The sequence below is a fragment of the Centrocercus urophasianus genome, unplaced genomic scaffold, assembly GCF_019232065.1.
Source record: "Centrocercus urophasianus isolate 14NV4802_14NV808 unplaced genomic scaffold, USGS_Curo_1.0 seq_15, whole genome shotgun sequence".
In the NCBI taxonomy this organism is placed as follows: domain Eukaryota; kingdom Metazoa; phylum Chordata; class Aves; order Galliformes; family Phasianidae; genus Centrocercus; species Centrocercus urophasianus.
Genome location: NW_024884697.1, coordinates 8,851,059 through 8,877,260, shown reverse-complemented (window position 1 = coordinate 8,877,260; position 26,202 = coordinate 8,851,059). Strand labels below are relative to the sequence as shown.

General features: G+C 34.0%; 1 protein-coding gene across 3 annotated transcripts in view; it reads right to left on the bottom strand.

The window, feature by feature from the left end:
* Nucleotides 1-26,202, bottom strand: part of CACNA2D1 (calcium voltage-gated channel auxiliary subunit alpha2delta 1) — a 355,647-nt gene that overhangs the window by 149,203 nt on the left and 180,242 nt on the right. For all 3 annotated transcript variants that reach the window (XM_042816159.1, XM_042816158.1, XM_042816157.1), the window contains exons 4-5: nucleotides 25,497-25,556; nucleotides 6,138-6,182 (exon numbers count right to left, since the gene is read on the bottom strand). In XM_042816159.1, the coding sequence (XP_042672093.1) occupies nucleotides 6,138-6,182; nucleotides 25,497-25,556 (105 nt within the window). The remainder of the gene's footprint in view (nucleotides 1-6,137; nucleotides 6,183-25,496; nucleotides 25,557-26,202) is intronic.

The following is a 26,202-nucleotide window of genomic DNA, read 5'->3' as shown; positions in this document are numbered from 1 at the left end:
TCCAAAGTATGGCATCTAAATCACACTGTTAAAATGGTAATAACAGATTTCAGATATGGAAGAGGGAAGTACACAACAAAAATACTGATATATATACTTTTCTAAAAGACGTAGAAATCATGTCAACATGAAATTGAACTACAAAATATGCATTACACCTAGTCTAAATAAATCCAAATTTAAATTTACTCCTGGTCACTAATACCATAAAACTATAAAGCACCAGATATCAAATCCAGAGCATGTTCAGATTTGGTTTCAACTAAACCTGGCTGTCTCACTGTCTGACTCATTTTTACTAAGTTCATCATAACTTCGAAGTCTACTTTGCAATATTAGATACCATAAATTAGTAGAGAAGAAGCATGCTTGTATAAGTCTCTAAGCAAAGACTCAGCAGTTATCCAATGGCACTGTCAGTATGCCTATAAATGATCAATGTATCTGCTAGTGAAAATCTAGAAAAATTACCAGTTAGATAATCATTCTCTTATTTGCTTACTTCTGCCTGATATTTACATTGACCATAAATATGACTTGGGGAAAAAAAAAAGAAAAAAGAAAAAAAAAGTTTGGGGTAAAAATGACTCTATTTTGTAAATTTAAGAAGAGCATTTTCTGGAGCTAATGGTGTGATTGGTCCCAATATCTCTCTGTTTTAAAATGAGGACATATAACACATATAAAGAAAATGGGTTACAGGTTGCCCATGTTTAACAACATGGATTAGAGTACTCTAAAATAATACCTAGAAAGAAGTAGAATTTTTTTTTTTTTCATCTTTACCATTATTATCACCTTACAAAGATCAGCATTTATGCTGCAATTTTATTTTCAAGAGGAGCTAGTATTTCAGATAGCCTACAGCTTCCTCAAAAGGGGGAGTGGAGGGATAAGTACTGATCTCTCTCTGGTGACAGCAACAGGACTTGAGGGAATGACATAGAACTGCGTTGGAGTATTTCAGGTTGGGTGTCAGGAAAAGGTTCTCCACCAAGCTGGCACTGGGCTGGTTGGAGTTCAGAAAGTGTCTGCACAACACACTCAGACATACGGTCTGATTTTTGGGTGGTTCTTTGAGGAGCCAGGAATTGTACTTGATGAGTTCAACTTATGAGTCCCTTTCAATCCAAGATATTCTATGATTCTATGATATTGTTCCAAAACAGCAAGGAATCACTAATTTAGAAATGCAGTCTAAACCTTGTGGCAAATTCAGAAATGTTCTTACAAGATTTCTCCCTGAATGTTCCATAAAGTAATAATAATAAAAAAAGATTTTTATATTTTAAACAGCCATAGGTATACTCAGGATTGATCCAGAATCCACACATTGGCCCTAATCACAGGGTCAATTCACATTTTCTGCAGATACTTACTCCCAAAAGCAACTGTAATTCCAGATCTTTTATGTTAATTACTTAACATAAAACCAAAAAGTGCTACTACCACTCATTAATACATGAACAATAACACCACATGGAGTACTGCTGTTAATCATGACTGCAATACTAACATCAGATTGTATTAAAAAAATCACTAGTAAATCAATGGTGTTAAGTGGGGACACAACTCTTGCCAGGAGACAAAAATGCCAGCTCCCAATTAAAGTCTAATGAGTAAGACCTTTGTGCTGTAAACTTCCAGCGAAGCATGGCTGCTTTAATGTTAAAGAATTATTTGTTTATTTGTATTGCTTAGACATTTCAGTTAAATTATGACAAAAACACAATCTGCTTTTCCTTAGGCTGTTATATCTCTTACAGGAAGGAATACATAAAAATACAAGAAGAAAATGCACTAAGGTAGTAAAGGAACAAGACACAAAGAGAAGATCAGAGAAATGATAGGGGAAGAATCAAGGAAGAATGAAATTAAGTAACTGAACAATTTAATACACAGTGAATAGAAGGATTACCTGAACCAATGAGAACAGAAAAAATTGATTTGGCAAGGTTCTATTAAGAAAACACAAAATCACTAGACATGAAATGAAGACCATTACAAAAATGAGAAAAGAAGTGCATAGTGAAGCAAAGATAACTGCAAAAAGGGTGGAGAACAAATGACAAGAAGAGAAAATGAATAAAAAAACAGGCAAAGCAATATTAAAACCTTTGGGAAAGGGAATACTAATGTGGGTCCAATAAACACCCTGCATCATGTGTACAGAGTGATTCGACAAAAGTAGTTGACACCTGCAAATGAAAGTACATTACACAGACGGTATATCAAATGGAAAGAGTTCTAGGGAACAGGACAGTGAATGAAACCCTGAGAGACCTGTATTAAATTACAAATTTTGCCATTATCTTCCTACGTGATACGAAAAATGAGAATGTAATACCTCCTACCTTGTTGTGAAGATAAAACCATTAATTATCATGAAGTGCTCACATATTACAGCACTGTGGGGGAAATGAGCAACTAGAATCTAATTACTGCTGTAATATAAGGGTCCAAAAGTTATATTACCGACTGATGGACTAAGAGGTTACAAATTAATTATTTTATTTGGGAGACTAAAGCTAAAGAATACACTTATTTTTCCTTAAAGTCCAAGTGAACACTGACATTAGATTCTAAAAGACTCATCTATACTACAGATAGAAAGTGAAAGAGAAGGATTTTCTGAATGTGGTACAAGAACAGGAAGAAGGAAAATAAAATACAGTGAAGAATATTAATATACACTAGAAAATAATACACTGACTTAAAATAGAGGATTTTTCCTCTTGTAAAGCTACAATTTTAAAGGATTAGTGGATTTAAGACAGGAAAACAAGATCTGTGAGATTAATTTCTTCTAATTTTTAAACATCTAAAAGTTATGATTTAAAAGATCTGAAGAGAGAAATATATACCTGAAAGTCATTCAGCTGACCTGTGTCAAACACTTAGCACAGAATAAACCAAATAGCTATACACAGTGACTAGGTTAATCTTAGATACCTAATTTTAATGAATAAATTACTGATACTAATTATTCTTACTTCTACTTTTAGAAAAAGCTGTCAGGTAGTATGATTAAATAAAGGTCTATGGCATAAAAGAACAGAAAGTACAAATTTCTTATGAGACAAAAAATGGACAGCAGATACAGTTTATTAGTCAGTGTTTTGGAAAAAGACTCATTTAAAATCTCTGCCTATGAAAAAGGTGCTAAGTTGTGTCATCTGTTTCATATACACTCATTGCCAAGGTTTCCATAACTAAAATACCTTATTTGTTTTAAGACAGTCTACACATAAGGTAATGCACGTGTTGGATGACTAGTAAGGCTAATGAGTGCCTCCAGAGCCCCAACACACTGCTATTTATTCACCCGATCAAAAGTTCAGCCCAAAACTAAACTGTTAGAGACCCCAGTATGAAGGTACCATTAGCTGTATGAGACCTATCTTCTTTCTTCCCTCATTTGGCTGAGAAGTGTGCTACTCTAAAAGGGCAATCTAGAGCAAAGACATTATTTTATGTGATGTACACCAGTTTCTTTGTTGCCTACAAGGTTGTCTTCCTAAAATGAAATTAATCTTTATGAACATCTTCTTTGCCCATAAACGCCCAACCATCTGTCAATTTTCAGCTGTATGAGTGGGACATTTTATTTTCTTATTGTCATCAGAGCTTATCAAGGATTACTGCTTTTATTAGAGCTTAAGTTTAATAATTTTTAGCATCATTATGAAATGTTTAGCTTTATTAAACAACAGGAAAAAGAATTTACAATACGTTTTACTAGGATGAACAAATACAGGCCATAGCAGAAAGGCTGAACCAACTGTAAGAGATTATTCTTTTACACCATTGCCTCAAAGCTTGCTGGGGACACAGATGAACAAGTCCATGCAAGTCCTGGCCAAAGGTTAAGAAATCCTTTGTCCGAGGGACATAGATGGACAAGGCCAGCAGCAATCTCGAGGGAGATGGCCATCTCATGGGGTTGCTGCACATGACTCTTACCCAAGCGCCCAGGAATGCCACACTGGCAGAGAAGGATAAAAATGGGACCTACAACCATGAGATTGGGTTTTCTGGAAACAGATTATTTACAAAGAGGGGTTTCTGACATGAGAAACCTCACAACATGCATCTCTCTCTCCTAGACTTGCTCTGCACTCTACTTGCATGCTGAAAAAGAACAAAGGCGTTTGCCATTAGAATGCCTGCATGCTGATGGACTCTCCTGGGCCTGCTACCTGAGTCCTGCTGCTTTTTCCCAGACTTACCCTGCGGCTTCTTCCTGCTACCTCCTTGCTGCCCAAGGCTGGCCGTGCTGCTGCTGCTCTCCCCCTGCGCTTTTGCCTCAGACTGTCAGAATAACATGCAACAGAACCGCTGCTGGATCCTGGTGATGACTATCCCCACTTTACGCAATTCTTATTTCCTATCTTTTCTACTGCCCTCTCTCCCTTCCCCATCACCCTAATTCATAACAGTCGCCGTCCTTCCCTTCCCTGTCTCCCTGATTTGGATTTATAATAAATTGGTCGGACCAATATTTGAACTGTTGTTTCTTAATCTCACGCCTGGTATACAGATATCAGAAAACCTCTTCTCCCTCCTATAATTTGGAGTGAGACACCAACAAGTAGGAGCAGTGGCTAAGGTATTCAATTAGAACTCATGGGGAAATTGTCTTCAATTCAGCCAGAAAAAGATCTGATCAGATTGCCAAAAAGGCATAAATGCTACAATAAACAAGTGTTACTTGTTGATTAACAGGTTGGCCCTGGCTAACAAGGAGCTATTTTTAACTTAACAGTAATTATTATTGCAACTTTCACCCCAAGAGTTTAAAAGGAAAAAACAAAACAAAACCCTCACACAGAAATAAAAATAAGAGTTCTGGTGGAATAAAATTGTTTTGCACCATAAGGAAAAAATTATCTGAAATAAAGTCAAAGACATAAGTAAACTCTGGAGCAAAATTTCCTTTTCTGGTTTGCCTAACCAGTCTGAATTCACCTCAAGACCCTTCCTAATACCATTTGATCATAACAGATGCAGCAGGCCTTTTTATTTCAGACCCTAATTTACCACTGCTGTACTACATGGTATGTTTACCTTCAAAAACTAAGTGAAACCTAGTTTTGTAATCCATCTATACCTGACACACTAGTGAATCCAATCAGAAGAAACCTATCTTAGTTTTAAGGCATACACATTTCAGAACTTAAGACAATTAATTTGTTTATGGTATTTGAAATCCAGTACTCATAATTCTGTATAAGCATATCAGATAGTTTTGCTTGGCATGATATATGCATCTTCTTGAATTGTCTTACAACAGAAGCATCAACTGCAATAGTGATGCCATCAATCTCTAAAGAATACTTGATTAAAAAATGCAAATGATGCATGCTGGCACTTCTGATCTTTTAGGGTGATCTTTTAGGTCTTTTCCAACCTTGGTGATTCTATGATTCTATGATTCTGGTTAATACACTTACAAAATCTTTTCCATGGCTTTATAAATTAAATCTATACTGAAGACAAGAGGTTGTATTATCTCAAGTAAAGGTGAATATAACTTGCCTTCTCCCAAGACATTAAGATTTTTAATATTTAAAGCCAGATAAGAAACTTCAAATCACTCGCTGTGAGAGTTTCAGTAGAACTGGGCATTGAAATCCCATACATTTTCTCTAAAATTTGAGACCAGATTTTCAATTTCTCACAACCTTATTATACACATATGAGTGATCACAAAATGTATGAAAACAGTTACTCAATAACATTTTCTATCTGCTTCCATCTCATGTGGAAGAATTCTTAGAATACAGAACAAAATAGTACTCCTTCTGAGTAAATTATTTACACCTCTCATTTTGATTCTCAAATCCTATAATCATATTTATATTACATATCAAAAAGTGAATGATACTGCTGTCAGGATTTTTTTCTACCTACACATTCCCTGATCAGCAACTCAAAACAGTGCATGAATAAACCAGGTCTTGCGAATAAGAAAAAAAAATAATTTCTGGCTCTTAAGAAAACCTGTAAATAAATTTTTAAGTTTCTGGTTTTCTTACTTCTGCAAAATATTTGAATGTTTATTTAGCATTCAATTAATCTTTTCATTCCCTTAATTTTCTGAGATTATAGGCAATAAAGGAAAAAAAATTACTTACATCATTCTGATCATCTTTTGCATTGTAATAGATTATATCATTATTCTGTAAAAGAAGAAAAGAAGGAAATTAATTAAAGTAGGGCATAAATTTCACTAGCAGCAATTAGTACTAAAATACAGAGGTAAACCTGCAATTCTTTATGCATTCTCTTTGAAATATCACAGAGTAAAATGTTGCATGTAACATTTCCCATTTCCATATTCAACTTAATTCATTTGATATTTTATCTCTGGGAAATTACATAAGACATGCTAACAGCTAGAAAAGTACACACTGTGTGGGATGAAATCCAGAGATCTGTAAATTCCTTAGTCTAGACATATGAAGATTTTTACATGCAAGCAGGTGATTTACACATAAGGAAGTCCAGCAGATAAAAGAATGCATAAATATTACTGAGCATACTAAGTATTTGTTGCACACACTGATTGGTTTAACTCCCGGAGTAAAAACAAAAATTGGGAAAGAATGTCTAACTGCTGCAGTGTACAGTGAAACACAGAAGCCCTGCAGAAACACAGCACCATATAATCCATACAAAGCAATGAAGGAGAATATTACTGATTACCAATTATTACCAAATCAGTCAGCAAATCAATTCTGTATAATATCTATTGTGGTTTGAAACTCCTGGAATTTTCTATGGAATATATTTTTGTTTTCTCTTGAAATGTTTCTGAGCCATTTAATAACCCTACAGAGTTATATTCAGTGGGATAGATTTCCAATAAATTTAAGTGCTCTACTGTACCTTATACTTTTTCTTACACTTTTTAGACTGAAAGTAATAGTCATATGCAACTTTTATGAACACATTTACATGTACATATTTTTTTCAAGCCCTAGTGATTGTGAATAAAAAAAATCATAGCTAACCTTTGTCAAGTCCAGTAGCTTGTTTAAAATAGGCAACTGAATGTATTCTCTGAAAACAGACTTTTTTTTTTTACTGTAAGCAATACTTTTGGAGTATATGAATCTAACCAAAAATTTCACCCCAAAGTTCTCTTTTCTTTTATGAATACAAACAGGAAAGAATGGTTTCAGTAATCATTTTTCAAACCAGCGAGACAAAGAAAATTATTACTTGCTTTAAAAAGGTACCTTGTGCTACAAGTTAATGCAGTTCACCTTTATAAATGATCTGTTTCCTTCATAAATAATTATATCATTCATTCTCATTTGTGACCTTTTTGAGATGCGAACATGAAGTATGTCATAGATGAGCTAAAGGCCAATATGAAGTAAATGTTGTTGACATAGCCTCATCCTCTCTCCCTCAAAATGCACTTTTCCAACTTTCCATCAAAATGTGTTCTATTCTCAGCTCACTAAGTTTCACATTTGTGTCTGGTTACTTTTTACTTTATATATGGCTGTGTCCAAAACAACTATTCTGTAAATAAATTGATCTGTTTAAAAAGCTGTGTGATTTACTGGCAGACAGCATTTAAAACCACTCAAGACCCAGTCCTGAGTGGTACTAGTAGGGAACGTTAGCACAAGTGTTTTGAATATGTTCCGTTAAACAAAAATTTGTTTCAGTGTTTCAGTTCAGAAGACAAGGAAAAACGCATACTTCTCCCACCTGCCTCCTTATGCCATTACAGCAGTTCTTCTGCAATTCTTTCCCTAACATTTTCTTCAGGAGAAACTTGACCAGGAAAAAATAATACGGACATATTTATCTAGATAATATATATATATTAATGAATTCATTTTAAAAAGGAATGCTTTCCACTAAATACAAGCCTATTCAATCTTTACAGAGTTATAGAATGGCCTGGGTTGAAAAGGACCATAATGACCATCTAGTTTCAACCCCCCTGCTATGTGCAGGGTTGCCAAAGGGGTTGGACTTGATGATCTCTGGAGGTCCCTTCCAACCCCTACAATTCTATGATTCTTCTGTGATTCAATCACTAGACCTGGCTGTCCAGAGCCACATCCAGCTTGGCCTTTCTACCAACTTTAAAACAAGATATCAATTTAGTTCCCCACTCCATTGCTATTTCTTGTGTTTACCCTATACAGTCATTAAATCACTTAATGTACAGATTTTTAACAAGGTTAATTTTTAACTCTATGAATACATATAAACATAATTATGTTTATAGAATCATTGAATCGTACCTACTTATAAAAAATGATTCTTTATTGTCACAGTTATTTTTTCCCCATTCTTTTATATATTTACTTGTTTAATTCGACAAGAGGTAACACGACATTCCTATCTACTTCTACTGGACTAAATAAAATATTTTAAACCACCTATTAAAAATTCATGCTTCAGATGCATGATGTTTTTACTAGTTAATTAAGTAACCTTCCCAACACAAATTAGATACTTTGTTACAGTATACTTGTCTCACAGTTCATTATCCTGCCCACAGACATTACCTATACAATGCATAAACTAAAACTGACATTGGTCACATCTCACTGCTTTTAATGTAGAAAATGAGATAGATAGTGCTACACTACATTGAGCACTGTACAGTTCACAGATTAGATTCATAGATCAGCTGAATCTTTAGTGGGCAATTTTTCATAATTTAACCACCTCTAGATGGCAAGATCAAATTGTTTTGTTGCTGGTTCTCAAGGAAATAGTTTAGTTATTTATTTATTAACTCACAGACAAAGAATTGCAATCTTCATGCTTTTATACACTTCTGCACCACTTTGCCATCAGGTAATACTGCACAGTTTTTCAGCAAGCTTAAGATAGAATGTACTACCATTGATTTTTTTTTTTCATTTTTATATGTTGTTTTCATTATTGCTTGTACAGTTTGAAAAAGTGAAGAGTAGCTTTTGCTGTCATAAATTCCCATCCAGTGCAAACAGGTTCAGTATTTAACAGAGACATGAAAGGAAAAAAAATGTACAGATCAGCTCACTAATGTTGCTTAGTGACTCAGTGTTCTTCTATCTTCATAAACTTTCTCATCCATAATCCCACTGATATTATTTACAAATGTAAGACTGTGTCATTGTCTTTACAATGTTGTCCATTTCAATAGCACTTTGCTTTCGTATGAAATAATTCCAATGGGAACCACTACACATTAGGCAGTGTTAATGGCTTAGTAAATTTCATCGCAAAGAATCCAACTTTTCTGATCTCTACAAACACTCTGTCTAGAGATTTGAAGAAAAACACAGATTCATCAAATAGGATAAAAGTCTGGGAAAATGACATTTTTCAAAAAACCTGCAGATGAAATTTAGATTTACACTATGACTAACTTACACTCATATTTTGAGTCTTTTCAGATGTCAGTGGATTATGAGCTGGTTTGGCCAAGTTCTGTGACTAGTGGGGTGGAGGGATCCGTGGAGCAGGGAAGTGATAATCCCTCTGTATTCACCTTTGGTGAGGTCACACCTCAAGTACTGTGTTCAGTTATGGACCCCTCATTACAAGAAAGACACTGAGGTACACAATCATGTCCAAAGAAGGGAAGCAAAACTGTGAGGGGTCTGGAGCAAAAGGCTGAGGGAACTGATATTTTTTAGTCTGAAAAGGGGGCTTGGAGGGGACCTTATCGCTCTCTACAACTGCCTGATACGAGATTGTGGAGAGGTGGGGGTTCTTTTCTCCCAGGTAACTAGAGACAGTATGAGAGGTAACGGCCTTAAGTTGCAAGAGATTCAGCTTGGGTATTGGGAAAATTTCTTCTCTGAATGTCTGTTCAAGCATTGGAACAGGTTGCCCAGGGAAGCAGTAGAATCACCATCCCTGGAAGTGCTCAAGAAACGTGGAGATGTGACACTGAGAGACATGGGTTAGTGGGCATAATGAGGATGAGTTGACAGCTGGACTGGATGATCCTAGTGGACTTTTCCAATTTCACTTATTCACTGATTCTATTCTATACGATAATATCTGACCCTTGCAGATAATTCAGTGTGTAGTGATAACTTGCTTACATCTAGTTAGAGATTCTCCTCAGTTCCACATAGTACCAAAGGTGAAAGTTCCTTTGCAACCCTACCATTTCATGGCTCTCATAGAAAACCAGACTCCATAAAATTAGTGTTAGAATTCCAAATTTTCATGAAATAAAGAACTAAAGCTCTTTCCCTGCTCTTTAACCTGCTATTACAGTGATATTTACAAGGATTCTTTTGTTCTGCTAGCAAAAGTAAGAAATCAAAACCAAGAACAGAACAAACCTTGTAAGAAATATATTTCTGATTTCCTTCCTGGTTGATGTTATGCAATATCTTGATTTGTTTGCAGGTACTGTTTAGAGACGGACACTGTCCTGTAAATGCACAAGGCAAAGCAAATGCCTGCATCTTTATGGCCCTCATGTAGTTAGGGTTCAGGAATAAGCATAACTATTTCTAGATCGTCCATCTGTTTTCAATTTTACTGACTTTTCTCCTTCAAACAGAATGATATGCAGTCTTTTAAAACATATTCTTAGAACTTCAGAATCAAATTTGAAGAACAATTTTTAAATCACAGATTAGTCCAAAACACTTAGGAAAGTCACAGAACAAAAGGGAAAGTACCAGAAATCTTACTGCTGACTGTGCAATAATAAAAATACCAATAACAATCTCATATTTCCTCTTTCATAGACATACTGAGAAGCTGAACACTCAGAGGATAAATTAGTATTAATGTTTTCAAATGTTAAAAAATATTCCCTTAATTACTTGTAAAACCACCTGCTTTAATTTGAACAATTTCTTGCGTCTTGTTCCATAAAGCTGTGCAGAAACACTAAAATTCACCCTAATACCTTTAGGATAATTAAAATTTAAATCCAGTCCAATAAATCCTATGATAAATAATCCATCTAGTTTTACTTTAATCCCTTACATAGTCTGACATCCAGTTTAAGTCACAATTAGACTCTTAAGAAAAGAAAGCTAATACAAAAATATTTCTGCTTCTGAATGGAATAATATTAGGGAATAAAAGTCTGCAAATGTAGAAAGGAAGAAAGAATGGTAATTATTACAATGTTTTATTACAGCTTTGTAATTCTCTGCACGTAAAATGGCACACGTAAAATAAGGAGATTGCCAGTTAATATATATGTATATATTTCTTCAGTATCTATGAGGAAGAATATTGACCTACCTCTTCTATTTAGAGCAAATATGGCCTTGAACAAAATAGTAAGGTATTACAACTTACTATGTCTGAAAAATGGATGTAAGAAATGGATTGAAAAGCATATGTAATTTAGGACTTGAAAACAAGATCTTAAAAAAAATAATTTTTAATAAAAATTTGACAAATGTAAAATTCAACAGCAACTCAGTTTTAAAATATTTCCCCATATTACTCTTCATAATGACAAATGAGCCACAGAAATTTCACTTGCCTTAAGAACTAGTTTCTTTCAATAGTAAAATTAACATACTAATTACAATTTTTAGTCCAGATCTGCACTAAAATTTATGATAAGCCTGTTTTACAAAAGGCTTTTCTGAAGATTCTACTGAGACTAGTAATTGGAATAAGAAGTTTAAGGTAAAGATTACAATAAAGATTACACAAAGAAAGATTAAAAGTGCTGCATGCTAAGTGTCATTGAATACACTTTCTTTTTAAAGGCAAGAAAGATCAATTTTATTCATCATTCATTTACAGTATATTCCTCCACTGAGATAACCAGTCCATGAATCTTCAAATGTATAATCAGTGTCCATGGGATGGACATATAGTGCCTGTTCACATGTCAACTAAAATTATAAATAAAGTGAGTAATTTATTAATAATCTGCACGCTGGACTAAGTGTGACTAAAACATACAGCTTGGATATAAAGGAATAATTTATCAAGACTAAAATCCCACTTTAGAAAATAACAATGTAAACATTATTTTCAATTTTGAATTTTCTCCTGAGTTAGAAGATACCATATAGAAAAGCCACTATGTTCTTCCTCACATTAACTGATGATATATTTTTGAAAGACTTTTAATGATCGAGCTAAGCTTCAAAAGCTTGTACTTTGAAGATAAAAGCGTACCTAGTCAATGGAGATAAAATAGATTCTGAGAATTATGTCAAGAAGTACACAATAAATTAATTTAAAAATGCAAAATCTATTTCATTTACTTTCCTACAGATACTGGACAGAGATTGAGAGATGTTACTTTGCCAAATCATGGCATTTTTGTGGCATATGGTAGGCAAAATATATATTTACTTTAGCAAGTAAATACTTGCTAAAAATGGAAGATCATACTTCATGTTGTTACACTTTTTGAAAACTTACTGGTCACAGGAGTGTCATGACCTTGCTGGGATTCTGAACTGAGTAGCTGAGTATGACAAGAACCACAGCACATATTCTGAGTGTGGTGAGCCATGACACATCAGTACAGGTTATGCATCAGTGAATGACATGCAAATATGTGAAATGCAGGTAAATCACAATAACAGATTGATTTAACTGGCAGCCTGTGACAATGTCTGCCTATGAAACAACCAGCAATACAGATCATACAGAAGCATTGCTATACCAGGAAATCCAAGTATCAAAGTGAAACCAATCTCCATCAGAGCTGAACCACTGCCCAGCATCCTGCATGCCTCCAGCTGGGCTGTGCCAACTCACCTTCCCTGTGACCAGGGTATGTGTCAGCTAACTCTATGCATGGAGCACAGGTGTGAAATGACTGCTCTGCCCAAGCCTACCCATCACTTGATCTACTTCAGAACAGGAGCTTCGAGGCAGCATACTGTCTTTGTTCCTTTTCTCACCATGACAGTATCCAATTATATGCTGATTTTATACATGCTTTATTTTTTGAGGGCAAATGGTAATCAGTAAAGCTGAGTAAGAAGTTGGTTTATATATACATTCATGTATAGACTCATATATGCATAGTCAAGCACACTAGATTGCATGCACAGCCTTGGTAACTGGAAAGACTGCTCCTGTCTTCAAATCTCTAGAATGGATTATATGAAGGGTTACAGACCTTTAAATGAGAAGTAAAACAGAGCAAGAGGCTTTGCATAAGGAAAGTCTGCTGTTTTTCTAGCAGTATGCAATCTATTTGTGTTGTTTTGGTTTTCTCTTAAGTGAAAAGAAACAATTTTAGAAACACTACATGTGATTTGTTTACTTTCATCACTGTGTAATCAACAGGTAAACTGCTAGCCAGGAGGACCACATCTTATGTAATTTAGAATCCTTGGGATGGGCAGTTATTTCCACCTCTGAAGGGAAGTAAGCAGTAAAACAGCTCTTTATGACAAAAAAGGTATACAGATATTAATAAAGCTTCAGTTCTTCGCACTGAGAATTCAGAGAACCAGTGGCAAGATTCCCTGATGCAAACCTTATCAGTGTTAATGAGTGTGGAAGATAAGAGGCCCTTGCTCTTTAATCATCCTCGATATTTAAGAATATATTATTTTCTAATCGTGAAGCCACTTGAAAACAATGTTTAAACGATTTTAAACTCCTTCACTAAATTTTTTAAATAGTTTTTGCAGATGTTTTTTCTTATCTTCGAAATAAAAGCAAGATATAGAAGCAGTATAGCAAATACCACCTAATCTTCACACTATTCTCTGGAGATCACACTACGTTCTGAAGAATTTTCCAAATAATTTTATTTCAATCTGAACTTAGATTCACTGAATTCAATAGAAACTCTCTGGAAAAGGTCCAGTGTGGAAATATTTCTCATGCTATGAATGCGAAGTTAATAATATCAGTATGATACTCCCAATGCATTCAAATTGTCTAAGCAACATTATCTACTTCCATCGTAGAACAACTTATCCCTCTGACTCACTCTGGTAGGTAACAACAGGTCGTAATTCAGAACAATGATTTCTCCCTCCCATTCTACCATTCAAGCTGTCCTCAGTGTTCTTACAATCTCTCCAGAGAGTAATAAAAATATTATAATTTTATGTACATGCATCTATTGCAGATGAAGAGAGCACAAAACAAAAAAGGATTTCTGTTCTGCCGTTACTGAGTTTGAAATAGCTGTTAAATATACATAAAGAGATTCAAATAGCTGCCTCGTATTTTCCTACTAGTCAAAAGTAAGATGGCCATATATATCTATGCAAAGGTTTTGGCAAATATATAATTCCAAAAATTTCAAAAAGCTGCTAATTTCTTATCATAATAACCTACCCAAAGTACAAGCACCTGAGAATGACTTCTTTTTATAAGACAAAATGCAACTGATTACAAAGAAGTTTTCCAGGTGGGAAAATGAAATAAATTTGTTAGCACCTCATTAACCTCTGTATCAAAATATCCTGTCAATTTAATTAAACCAGCAAAGTATGTTTGTTTTAATTTATTCAGCATTGATTTCTTTAATTGGTGAAAGAACATAATAAGTAAACAAAATTTGTCAAAGCTGATTGTACGTTTTATACACATTGTAAAGACTGTGACCAGCACAGTGCAGGAGCCTAGTTAAACAATTTTTTTACTCAAAGAGTGGCCAGGTACTGAAACATGCTGCTCAGGGAAGCTGTGGATACCACATCCATGGTGATGTTTAAGCCCAGGTTGGATGGGGCTTTGGGCAATCCAATCAGTACTTGATCTTGTGATTGGCAACCTTGCCCGTGGCAAGGGAGTTGGAACTTAAAAATCCTTGAAGTCCTTTCCAACCCAAGCCATTCTATGATTCTATGATTCTATGATTTATATGCATGTCTTGCCCTATCAGAACTAAATATAGTAAATATACCAGTTCTCCAACAACCACAAATCCCCCCCAAAATGCATAGGAAATTGTATACTTTAAATAAATGTGTGTACATATGTGTGTTTGCATTATGTATACTGTACTTAAAATATCAATATATAAAATATTTTTCTATGTGATACTAATATATATTTTTAACCACGTGCTAAGCACAGTGAAAGACAGTGAGCTTAAATTTGTGACACTGCTATTGTGTTTTCACCAACCAGAGATAAAGAAATTGGTTAGGAATAGTATAATAAACATTACTAAACATATGTAACATGAACCAAAAATTAACCATGCCATCAAAGCCTTAAGGCATGTGATACAACAGTGGAATAAAAAAACCGTGAGGCTGGTGTCTTGGTTTTTCGTACTGTTGACAGAAACCTCATCCAAAACCATCTGTGCACCAAGCAGAACACTAGCCAGAGTAGTTCCTAGAACTCTCACTCTGGTGTTTCATCACCTCAAAGTTCATATCCTAGAATATGAAGTTTAAAATCATATTTCTCCCACTTTTTGAATGCAGACCTATTCATTTAGCCTACACTTGGACAAATCAGAAGCTGCTAAAAGTAAAGAGCACTAAGCAGAATCCAGTTAATGAAAAATGCTGGTAGATCATGACAGGATATGGAGTTTCTCAAGGGAGAAATCTTGATTTGCTTTTCTTTTCATCAGAAAATAGATAGGTAAGAGAAAATGTATAAAGAATGGACTTCACATAGTAAAATTCAAAGTAAAATATTTTCCTTACTGAAATTATAACAAACAAAACCAAATCAACATTATAAAAAAAAAGTTAATTTCAACTCTTGTGAAATCTTTAAGTTTTAACGAAGATTTAGAGATTTAATTCTGATAAACATGATAGTCCATGGAATTTCAATTCCTATAAATGTTACGTCCTCATCTTACTTTTTCAAAAATGCTTTGAAGTGGAAGATGAAAGCATTGTGTAAGACGTTTTTACTTTTACATTCATAAATATGCCTTGAGAATATATCCAATAGCTGATATGTTTCACACACACACACACACACACACAAAATAAAGATTTCAGTTCTATTTAAATTTCTTCTCTATTTATCTTGACTCAAAATAATCACATATGGCAAGGAATGTATTACAAAAAGTCACTGGAATTAAATTCCAAGAAAAAAAAAACCAACCAGATAACATTCATGTCTTACAAGAATCTTATTTCAATAGAAAAAAAAAAAGGAATCATAGCTGCATAAACAGAAGTAGCTGAGGGGCTTAGACATCTCTTTCCTTCTTTTTTTGCATATAGAAATACTAAAATAAAAAGAGACAGTAGCGTTGCATTTCTGCTGGGAAAATAAACACAATATTTTTGGCTTAATATAAATTACTGTGTGATACAGGAGAAGCAAATTTTCTTATATAAATTATGAATGTCTGATGCAAACTTTGGACCACATCTCACATAGCTGACACTGACCTGTCACGTTAATGATCTTTTTTACATAAAATTTTAAAAATAATTTTATTTTCTTCCCTGTCTGCATCATTTCTTTACCCGTTTTTTTTTTTTTTTTTTTTCCCAATAACTTCGCATCTGTACAAAAAAAAGCCACAGAGATTTAAAATATATAAAAAGATGTCATACTGCATTTAAGCCATAGAAATCGCTATTTCTTATCTTAGACAACCTGTCTGAAGATTAGGAAAAAAAATACAATTGAATCTCTCCATTTCATTCAAAATGTGAAAAGTTCCCTTTCGAAAGATAATAAAGTTGAATGCATTTCATACCATGTCATCTTTTCAGATTAATTTGGTTCACAGACATAACAAGTGTGTCTGGCATATTGACTTTAATTATATTAAAAGTATTCTTACTAAGATAAATCCTACCTTCTTCATTAAGATTTTACTGTAAATGATTTTACATCTCTGATGTCTCTGAAGGAAAACAACTGCTAGCAATATATACGAGGTTTAAGAAGTATCCCATGCTCACTAATTAATAAAGACAGGAGTACTAATTTAATTATTCAGCTCTGACATCTATTTTGTGCATGTCTTGCACTAAATCACTGTAATAAAGCAAAGTTCTGTGAGTACACCATAATTCAGAAGCAGTTCAGTAGCATGAGACAAATCAGTGGCTGTAAAATGTCATATTGTCATTTAACACAAAATGATGAGGAATTTTCTTGTTAATTGATACAAGCTAAAGGACCATATCAAAAATAATTAAAACATAATTACCTTTCTTCCTAATTACTGGATACATTACACTGGTATGCTGGATTTCATGCAGAACATCACTATGATTCAAGAGCTGTATCAATGTCTCGCAATTAGATTTCTCTTTCCGCACATAATAACTGCACTAAGTTAAAAGTTATTTGTGCTTTCTTCTATGGACCACAACAGGGCTTTTTACTTGTTATCCATTTGCTACTTGTGTCACAAACTGCAAAGAAATTCGTAAGCAACCAGCTATTTAAGTGCAGCCATTTCTATTAAAAATGCAGCCATACCCTCAAAACCAGACTAGGAACAGACACGGCAGCCAACATTAGACTGCAAAATGTAATTACTGACCACTGCAACTAAAACAAAACCTTGGAAAACAAGACTGGCAGCTGCTGGCTGCCAATAGGATGGAGAGAACACCATTCTCTCATCTGAACAATGTGTTCTCCCTTAGAAACAGTTTCAGCCCAAGGCTGCACATAAGCTCCAGACAGCACATGCAACAACTCTGATCTCCAGTGACCATTCCTGAATTAATGTTCTAGTTTTCCCCATTTCTTTTAACTCTCCAAACCCTGCTCAGGTACAGTAGTTAGAACAGCCTGTGTTTTTAACAACAGAGTAGAAGTTCTAAATTTGTACACCTTCCAGTTAATTTCTAGAATATTTTAAAGACAGAAAACTGCTGTTCTAGGCCAAGAAATATTAAATTTCACACAATTTTAGCATTTTTATCAGAATCTGTGGTTAACAGATAGGCTTGAGCCCCTGTGTTTTGTATAATTCATTTTAAAATTCTTGTACTGGCAACATTTATTTGAAACTCATTTCTTTTCAAAATCAGGGTGGATAGATAACCAAATAAAGTGAGATGTATGGAAATAGCCATGGCAAAAAAAAATAAACAAGAGCAGGCACTATTACAGAATGAAAGTAGGATGAGTATTTGATGAAAAAGACAGGGGAACAAAAAGATTCCTGCATACCTATAAAAAAATGTAGAGAAGTTCTAGAATGAAGTGCTGGTGAAAGTAAATTGGGTAAAATTAAACTTAAGTGGATACAGTCTTCTTTCACTTTTTAGGCAGGGGAAAAAAAAAATCACTCACAAAGCATAAAAAATGTTAAGGGCAGAATACACCAGAGTTATATGCAGGCACAGAAAAATATCAATAGAGCCAAGCTCCTCAGTTTTATCATTCCCATGTGAAATTCTTAAGAAATGTAAAACTGAAGTTCCTCTCTTGAGAAGTCTCTCAATCTCTCAGGACTAAAGGGAGAGTCCTGCCTGCATTAATTAATCACCAGGGATTATTCCTACAGTTTTAAAAAGAAAGATCTCTCCTGGATAAGAATAGTCACATATTCTATTTAGTTTTGAAATTTGCAAGACAGTTACAATACACAGTGATTCAGTTCAAGTATAATTTGGGGCTAACAAATGGAAAAATGAAAACAGTGTGATAGCATTTTCCGTGAAGACATAAATTACAGCCAGAGTTGGCCAAGAGCTGTCAAGACCTGCTAAATCCTCATGCTCTTTCAATGCAACTTTTTTTTTGTGTGCGTGTATATGAATTTATGCAGTCCTGATTTGCTCACAGACAGCAAAAGTGAATTGGGGAAAAATAAACAAATGCTTGACACAGATGACATTTCTGGCCAAATCAGGTGAAATTTTATTATTGTTTCATTGCATAATATAGAATACTGTTAACACACTGCTCACTTTGAACAGTCTCTCTTCTCCACGCTATGTATAGCTCTTGCTTTGTGGCAAGCCCTCAGAAATATCTGCCATTACATATACTCATCATCATTATTTTCAGGATGTAAAAGGGCCAGAATTTCACCTTTTGTTTAAATTCTATGAAGAATCAGAAGTACACTATGCACAGAGGGCAGAAGAATAAGAATTGCCAAATCCCTTGAGGACAATGTAGCTCTTAATAATAAAAGCATTATCTATTGCTTTCAGAGTATTTTAAAATCAATTCAGAATGAAGCTAATTTAATATTTCCATTGCATTCCAACTGCAAAATACTACAGATATTTAAAAAAAAAAAAAAATCTGTTTACAACTACTGTGCAAGCCACCACTGTTCTTGGAATATCAGCTCTTGGTGTATTTTAGGTATATAATGCCTGGAAAATGCTTTTTCCAAATTTTTAAATACCTCACCCTCCCAAGTACTGTTTTCTCTTTATAAAGATGAGGTGTGACACCTCACCTAGTATCTTAAAGGAACAAGGTAAGCTGTCAAGGCCTGCATGACCCCTCGGCCTTTGCCATTTGAAAAACAGACGGAAATAAAGAAAAACATAAATATCTGAAATATATATAAAAAAAATAAAAATCCAAAGCATCTCAGAATTTCAAAAAAAGTTCTATTTCTAGCGTGAAATAATATGTTGTCATGGTTTTATGATTTTTGTTATCAGTATTCCTCATTATATCATGTAGTGCACTGGGAGTTAAAGAGTTAATGTTCCAGCTCTGTGGATTGTCGAACTAGTTAGAGTCTAGCTATAATGACAAGATAAATCAAGGACAAAAATACATTAACATTACTAAAGTGAAAATACTTGGCAAAGAAAAAACAAAACATACTTGTAATCAAATTCTTATGACTTTATTTTACCAATTCACCTAGGATAGTAAAGAAAGGCTAAGAATTATTTACCACAAATTTGAAGTAGCTACTGAATTTGAAGGTGAAATGTAAAATTAGAAAATGTTTACCTTCACCTATGTTAAAAATTCAGTGAAGGCTCTTAGAAAATACATAGAACAGCATCCTGTAGAAAGCTTTCCTTAACATAATGTACCTTTCTATTGTAAACCAAAGAGCCTGTAGGTTGTTAATAAACTGAGAAAAATAGGATATCCTGCTTTTAGTAAGATGTTTGTTCAGAAAGCACATTAAAACTTCATTCAAAACAAAGGTATTAATGCAGATAGTTGGTGTCTTCATAAGAAATCACACCTTTTTTCTTTTCTCCAGATCTTTCCTGCCACCTTCCATCTGCATTTTTTAATTTTTTTAAATGAGTTTCTCGGTAAATAAGTAAAATGCCTTTGGAAATTCAAGATTTTTTTCAGATAAACTAGAATGCTTGAAAAATTCAACAATGATTGAAGGTGTTTCATCTCATCATTCTAAGAGATCTTTTGTCTGGTCCTCTACCAGTAAATTAACCTGTTGCCCAGATGAGATCTTTGCAATAATTTGTATTTTAAAGTTACAATTCAACACTGAACATTAAGTATAATAAATGATGATAAATGACCAGATGATACAGCTGAAAAGTTCTCTCTTCTATAGTTGTACAATTAAGATTGCTGCTAATACATAATCTTGATTCCGATTGTAAGGCTGCTGTTCTATTCCCTGAGTAGAAAGATGTCAGAGTGCAAACAATCCCTGACAGAAGAAAGGTGATTTCTTTCCATTCAGTGAGATATGGCACATTTAATTTAAATTATGCACAAATCAAAGCTATATGTCACATAAGTGAAGGTGGCACACGGCCCTTCAGAGAAGAACATATCATCTTCCCTAAGATCCTTACCATCTGCCTGTCAATTTAAATCAATCACTCTGTGTGGTTTTTTTCCGAGTCACTTGCTTTAGAAGTATGAGGCTTCATCCAAAATTAATCAAAATCAATGGAAAACTTACTTCATTGAGTCTTGGATCAGAACACTGTGTCAAGATACAGACACCTTTGACTCTTTGCCCATTTTCAGCATTGTTGAAACTTTCGCAGAATTATTAAGTACAGTCTGCCAGAAAAGGTTCACATGCTTGCTACCTATGGGAAATGGTTCCACACAACCCAGATCTGCAACCAAATCTAAACAGCATCACACTGCACAAATGCACTGGACTACAAGAGGTACTAGCCAAGGGAGCTGCATCCTCTCTCCACTGTTAATAGAGAAAAACTGCTCTGTAGCTCGTCACCTTCTCTGAGTGCCTCACACCTCTCTATCAAAAGAAAAAGCGTGTCTAATAAACTGCCTTCCTAGAATGAAGCAGTACTGAAGTTGGAAAATTGATAGATTTTTTTTTTTCTTTCCCCAGTTGAAGCTTTTAAGATGAAATATTTTAATCTTGTTGCCATGTCCAGAAAGTTACAGACAGTTCTGAAACCTGTGGCCTACTGCTGCTCTGCTCCTGCAGGTCAGTTCCTGGGTCACCTCAATGGATCAACTCCTGCTATTGGAGACTCGTTGTCTCAGTTATGCCTTTTATTTTTCATTTCTTTGGTGAGCAACTTTTCACTTCAGTTTTATGCAACCAATGTTTATTTTTTTAAAAAAATCATAATCCCCAAGTGTTTTCTTTATGATCTACTGTCTCACTTTTAAGGCCAGGTCTGTACCTCATTATCACAACAATGCTGTCTCACAAATACCAGGGTTAAGAAAATAATAGTTTACATAGAAGAATATAGAATTATATTATTATTTAAAAGATAATGCAAGCTGAAATATTTTTTCTTGTAGCATTTTAATGTTATAATTAATTCCTAAAAGTCCTAAAAGAATTTCAGTTTTCGTAAAAGTAAATGGATGCTAATAGGCCATGCAAAAAGACATTCCTTGTTAAAATACAAATGAAATATCCCTTATGTTTATACATGTGTAAGAAATTAATAGTGAAGCTGAACTGGAAACAAAATTGCTTTAGTTAACCAACCATTGCAACACAATCAAATGTGGTATCAAATGTAATCGTGAAAGACCATTTGGGGAATAAAAGCAATTATTAAATAGAACATTCTCCTCCTCTCCTTCCAATTCACTTGCACAGGTTTTTTTCCATGCATCTCTACACCAGCAAAGTAATTCAACCATCATAAGTGTCAAAAACACCATCATTTCACTCTGCAATACACAAGAAAATTCAAATTGACAAGACTGTTTCATTTACCAATACTGGGTTGTAACTCTGATTTGTAACTGCATTAATCTAAAAATGTTTAAGTAGTTTTTTATTTCTCCAGCTGCATGTACAGCTAGGGAACTGTGCAGTGCTGATGGAGCAGGAAGCAAAGAATGGCATTTCTTTGTTTGCCTGAAGCTAAGTATTTTGGATTTGCCTTCACACACTGCATAGCTATTCTCTAAAGATTTAACGCTCCTCTAATGTTAGTATTATTTTCAGGCTGTTTAAAAAAACTGCAGTTCAACATTTTAATTGAATACATGCTTAATCAGACAACAGCCCGTATTACAATACAATATTAGTGCAAACTGTTCCTCGTCCTTTTACTCAGAAAATGCTCGGTATTCTTAATTAGTATTCATCATTAATATCCCTTTGAATCATTTTGTACTTTTTAGTAAGTCAATTAGTAATTGCTAAAATTATTTTAGCATTAAATTATCAGTGTAAAACACCAAAAAACATGATCATTACTTCTGTCAGCTACCTAAAAAACAGTGGTGCATGCTCTTATATCGGTTTAGATTTTACATTTTGTGTTGTTTGTTTGTTTGTTTGTTTTGCTAGGGGCATCTCATCTAAACTCATAAATAATTTATTTATTAATAAAAATAAGGTAAATATGACTCCCTCCCCTATATCAATCTGTGCATTTAGAAAAATGTACAAGACTAACGTGACTATTTTAGCTAAAAATCAGACATTCTCTGTTCAGTAAGTCACTGGGTCACAGATTCAAGCTCAAATTCCTGTCAATCAGATTTCTATGTTCACAGATTATTATTATTATTTTTTTTTAATACGGATTAACAATTTATTTCAGATAAAGTCAAAATAAAATTTAAAAATTCTTAAATGTTGGTAGTTTCCTTTAAAAATAGATTTAAAAGAAACAAACAAAAAAAAAAACCACTTAAATTTACTGCACAATTTTTCTTGAAGTACTTTCAATTCAATATACTACAGCACTAGAAATAAGGAGAGACATTCTACTCTCATTGAACTACAGATAATAGGAAAACTGGATTTCAGTAGATAAGTGTTTCTATCAACATTTTAGCTTTAACTTTTTTTTTTTTTCTGAAAGAAAATTCTTTCCTTTAGATAATTCTGACAGCCTTCATATGAAATTATTACATGAAATTAAAAAATGGAATCAAATCTGGATCTTCAAAATTTTTTCCCTGTACTGATTAATTTAATGCTACATTTTCTGATGATAATGGACTTTTGTTAATTGTGATATTAACCTGAAAAATGCTTACATGCTTCTTTTGTTATGGTCTGTTCATCATTATATACTTAGAGTAAGTTGTTAGAACCAGTGATGTGGCAGTCACGATGGTCAGATCTCTTGTAGCCCTGTAGTAAGAACATCCCTCTTTGCCCTTCCTCTGTTGGATTTATTCCACTGAAATCAGCCTGTGTATAACTCTCTAGAAGGAATGTTCACAGTGTTTACTTTTCAAAACTCCATAGGCTATGATTTTGCTGCAATGTAACTGTTAAGGATATCAATGATTATGAACTTACTAGAAGAAGAAAGATCCAAAGACCAAAGAACTTATTTCTATAGTTACTTATGTGCAGTATTGCTGGGAGGGTTTTCATCACCCTAAAACAATTCCTGGGAAAGGAAATAAATCTCATAGAGAATGATGCAGACTATTCATAATGACATCAAAGGTATCAGAAGAAATGCTATCAGTGAGAAATGAAGGAAGCTTTACAATGTATCTTCCATATTACATCGCAGCCATTAGGAGAATGAAACTTACAGTGAAAATTAAATTTATCAGAAAGATCAGAAAGTTTGTGTGCAAACTAATTTGAAAAGGCATTTTCTAAAAAGTAGGCCAGAAGAGATGAAAAATTACTTCTGGCAAAAATGAAGCAAATTAAATTATAAGAAGAAGCTTAATTCATTTATTTTAAATTTAATTGCATAACCTAATGTCAAGGATATTATATGGTGCACAGCTAATTTCAAAACAACTTTGGTTTGCAGTTACTTTATTATAAAACTAAATGTCTTTCTTTTCACATATATATATATGTTTTTCAGCACAGTATTTTCTTGTACCATAACATTAATATCAAAACACATTTCAAAACTACTTTGAGGTCTCTCCTTGACAGTGAATTCCAATGACACCAGAAGCTTCTGTGATGAAATTGACTTCTACTGAAGAAAAGGGTGAAAACAGAAACAAAAAGTAGAAACAGTATTGTTGATACGAAATCAGTGTGTTCTATAAGAATGAAAATGATCGGAAAGAGCATCTGACCTCCCTCACTCTGTTCTGCAGAGAGCCCACAGAACCTGTGGATTTTGTTTCCTACTCAGAACAGTTATAGATTAGCAGCAAAGGTCATTGTGGAATTTCCATTACTGCATCCCCACGTGTGACATTCTGTGTTTTACTATGTATTAGAAGCTGTGCCTATGCAGGGAGCATATGTGAAACAATTCAGAACATATCCAGACCCTTTTGCTCACAAAAAGGCACTTTCATATGAATTTGGCTTAACCTTAGGTTTTTGTTGGCGTGTTTTTGGCTTGTTTTTAAGAACTCTGTGTGCAAGTGTATGAGGAACACTGGGACATAAAGGGCACACTGGAAAAGCATTGTGCACTTAACTGTGTACCTCTATGATGCCAGTGGATATGCAGACAGTCTAGGTTAGCAAAATCACATAAAAGCACCCTCTGCTTTTATTCCTGAAGAAAGAGGTAACAGTGGCAAAGCTCTGACACTTTGTAGGAAACCATAGCCTAAAATTGAAGGCTTATATCTATACAGTGCCATATAAATTTTAGTTAGTTTAGTAATAAATTTAGTTTAGAATATTTATGAAGTATTAATGTTGTGCATTTTAAAATCATACACTCGCATCTGAAAATCATTCAATTACATCTGAAATGATTCTAGACGATAATTTAGAATTTGACCAGTCTCTTTTGTATCAGAACGTTGATGAGATGCTGTTACTAAAGTATAGAAAAAGATTCTTAAAATAAAAAGCTCCTGACTGTTGCATAAACAACATTTTTTTTCATATAAAACTTCTTCCTATCACATAAAAGCATCTTGTTAAAATAATTTCTATGATTTTGTTTCAGAACTCAGAGTATTACTCAGAGATAGTATCAGTAACATTAGCTATCACTCAGATACATCTCCTCTGCAATTACTCCATATGTATTAAAACAAAAATATGTCTTGTGTGTGTCTCAGAACTATGTAGTTGGGCCTGTGAAGCTCCCTCTGTATTATGAAGGGAAAAGTCCACTTCATTCTCTACAGATCCAGACTGAGGCACTGGTTTCTGACACATGTATTCACAGATATTATTCCTTCTGTGGTGGATATATAAATAACATGTTTGTAAGAAGAGAATTAACATTAGAATGAGGAAAAATTCTTAAGAAGTTAAAGGGAGAAAAGATGAAACTTACCCCAAACTCATCCCTCCACTGATGTGATGCTTGGTACTTCTCTGCTTCTTTAGCGAGGCGCTGAAGACCAAAGAGAGGACATATAATTTAGTTTTCCCAAATTCTTAACCATGCAAAGTCTTTCCTTATTATTTTCCTCATCATACTTTTTTTTTCTATATATAGTTATATATATTCACGTTTTGGAACTTAATTGAAATTGAAGCATATCTGAGTAAAGATGTACTACATAGCTTTTCAAAAATTCTATTTTGTGTATTGTTTACACATCTAAGCACTGCTATCATGAATTAGGTAGCTTAACATTCCAATTTTATTTAAGAATTTCTAGTTAAGTTTGAAATCCACCAATACCTTTCTAAAAATACTTTCTCCTTATGTATAATTTTAATGTACCATCCAAACAGAAGCATTTACTAGAATCTTAAAACACTATCGTGGATTTTCATAATAAATTATCTATCTTCAATTATACAAAGTACTGATATCCTCTGTGATGATTAGATACCCATAAAAGCTTGGTAATTTGAATTAAATGTAGTCTGGTCCAAAAAGCTCAACGAACATTTGCCACCGGAGAGTATCAAACATGCACCTAGAGGGCATTTTTCCAGTTTAATTTAGTTTGAAAGAAGACCAGTTTATGTACTTAGCCCCACAGGAAGCAAAAGACATCAGACAATCAGATGATTCCCCTTCAAACCAA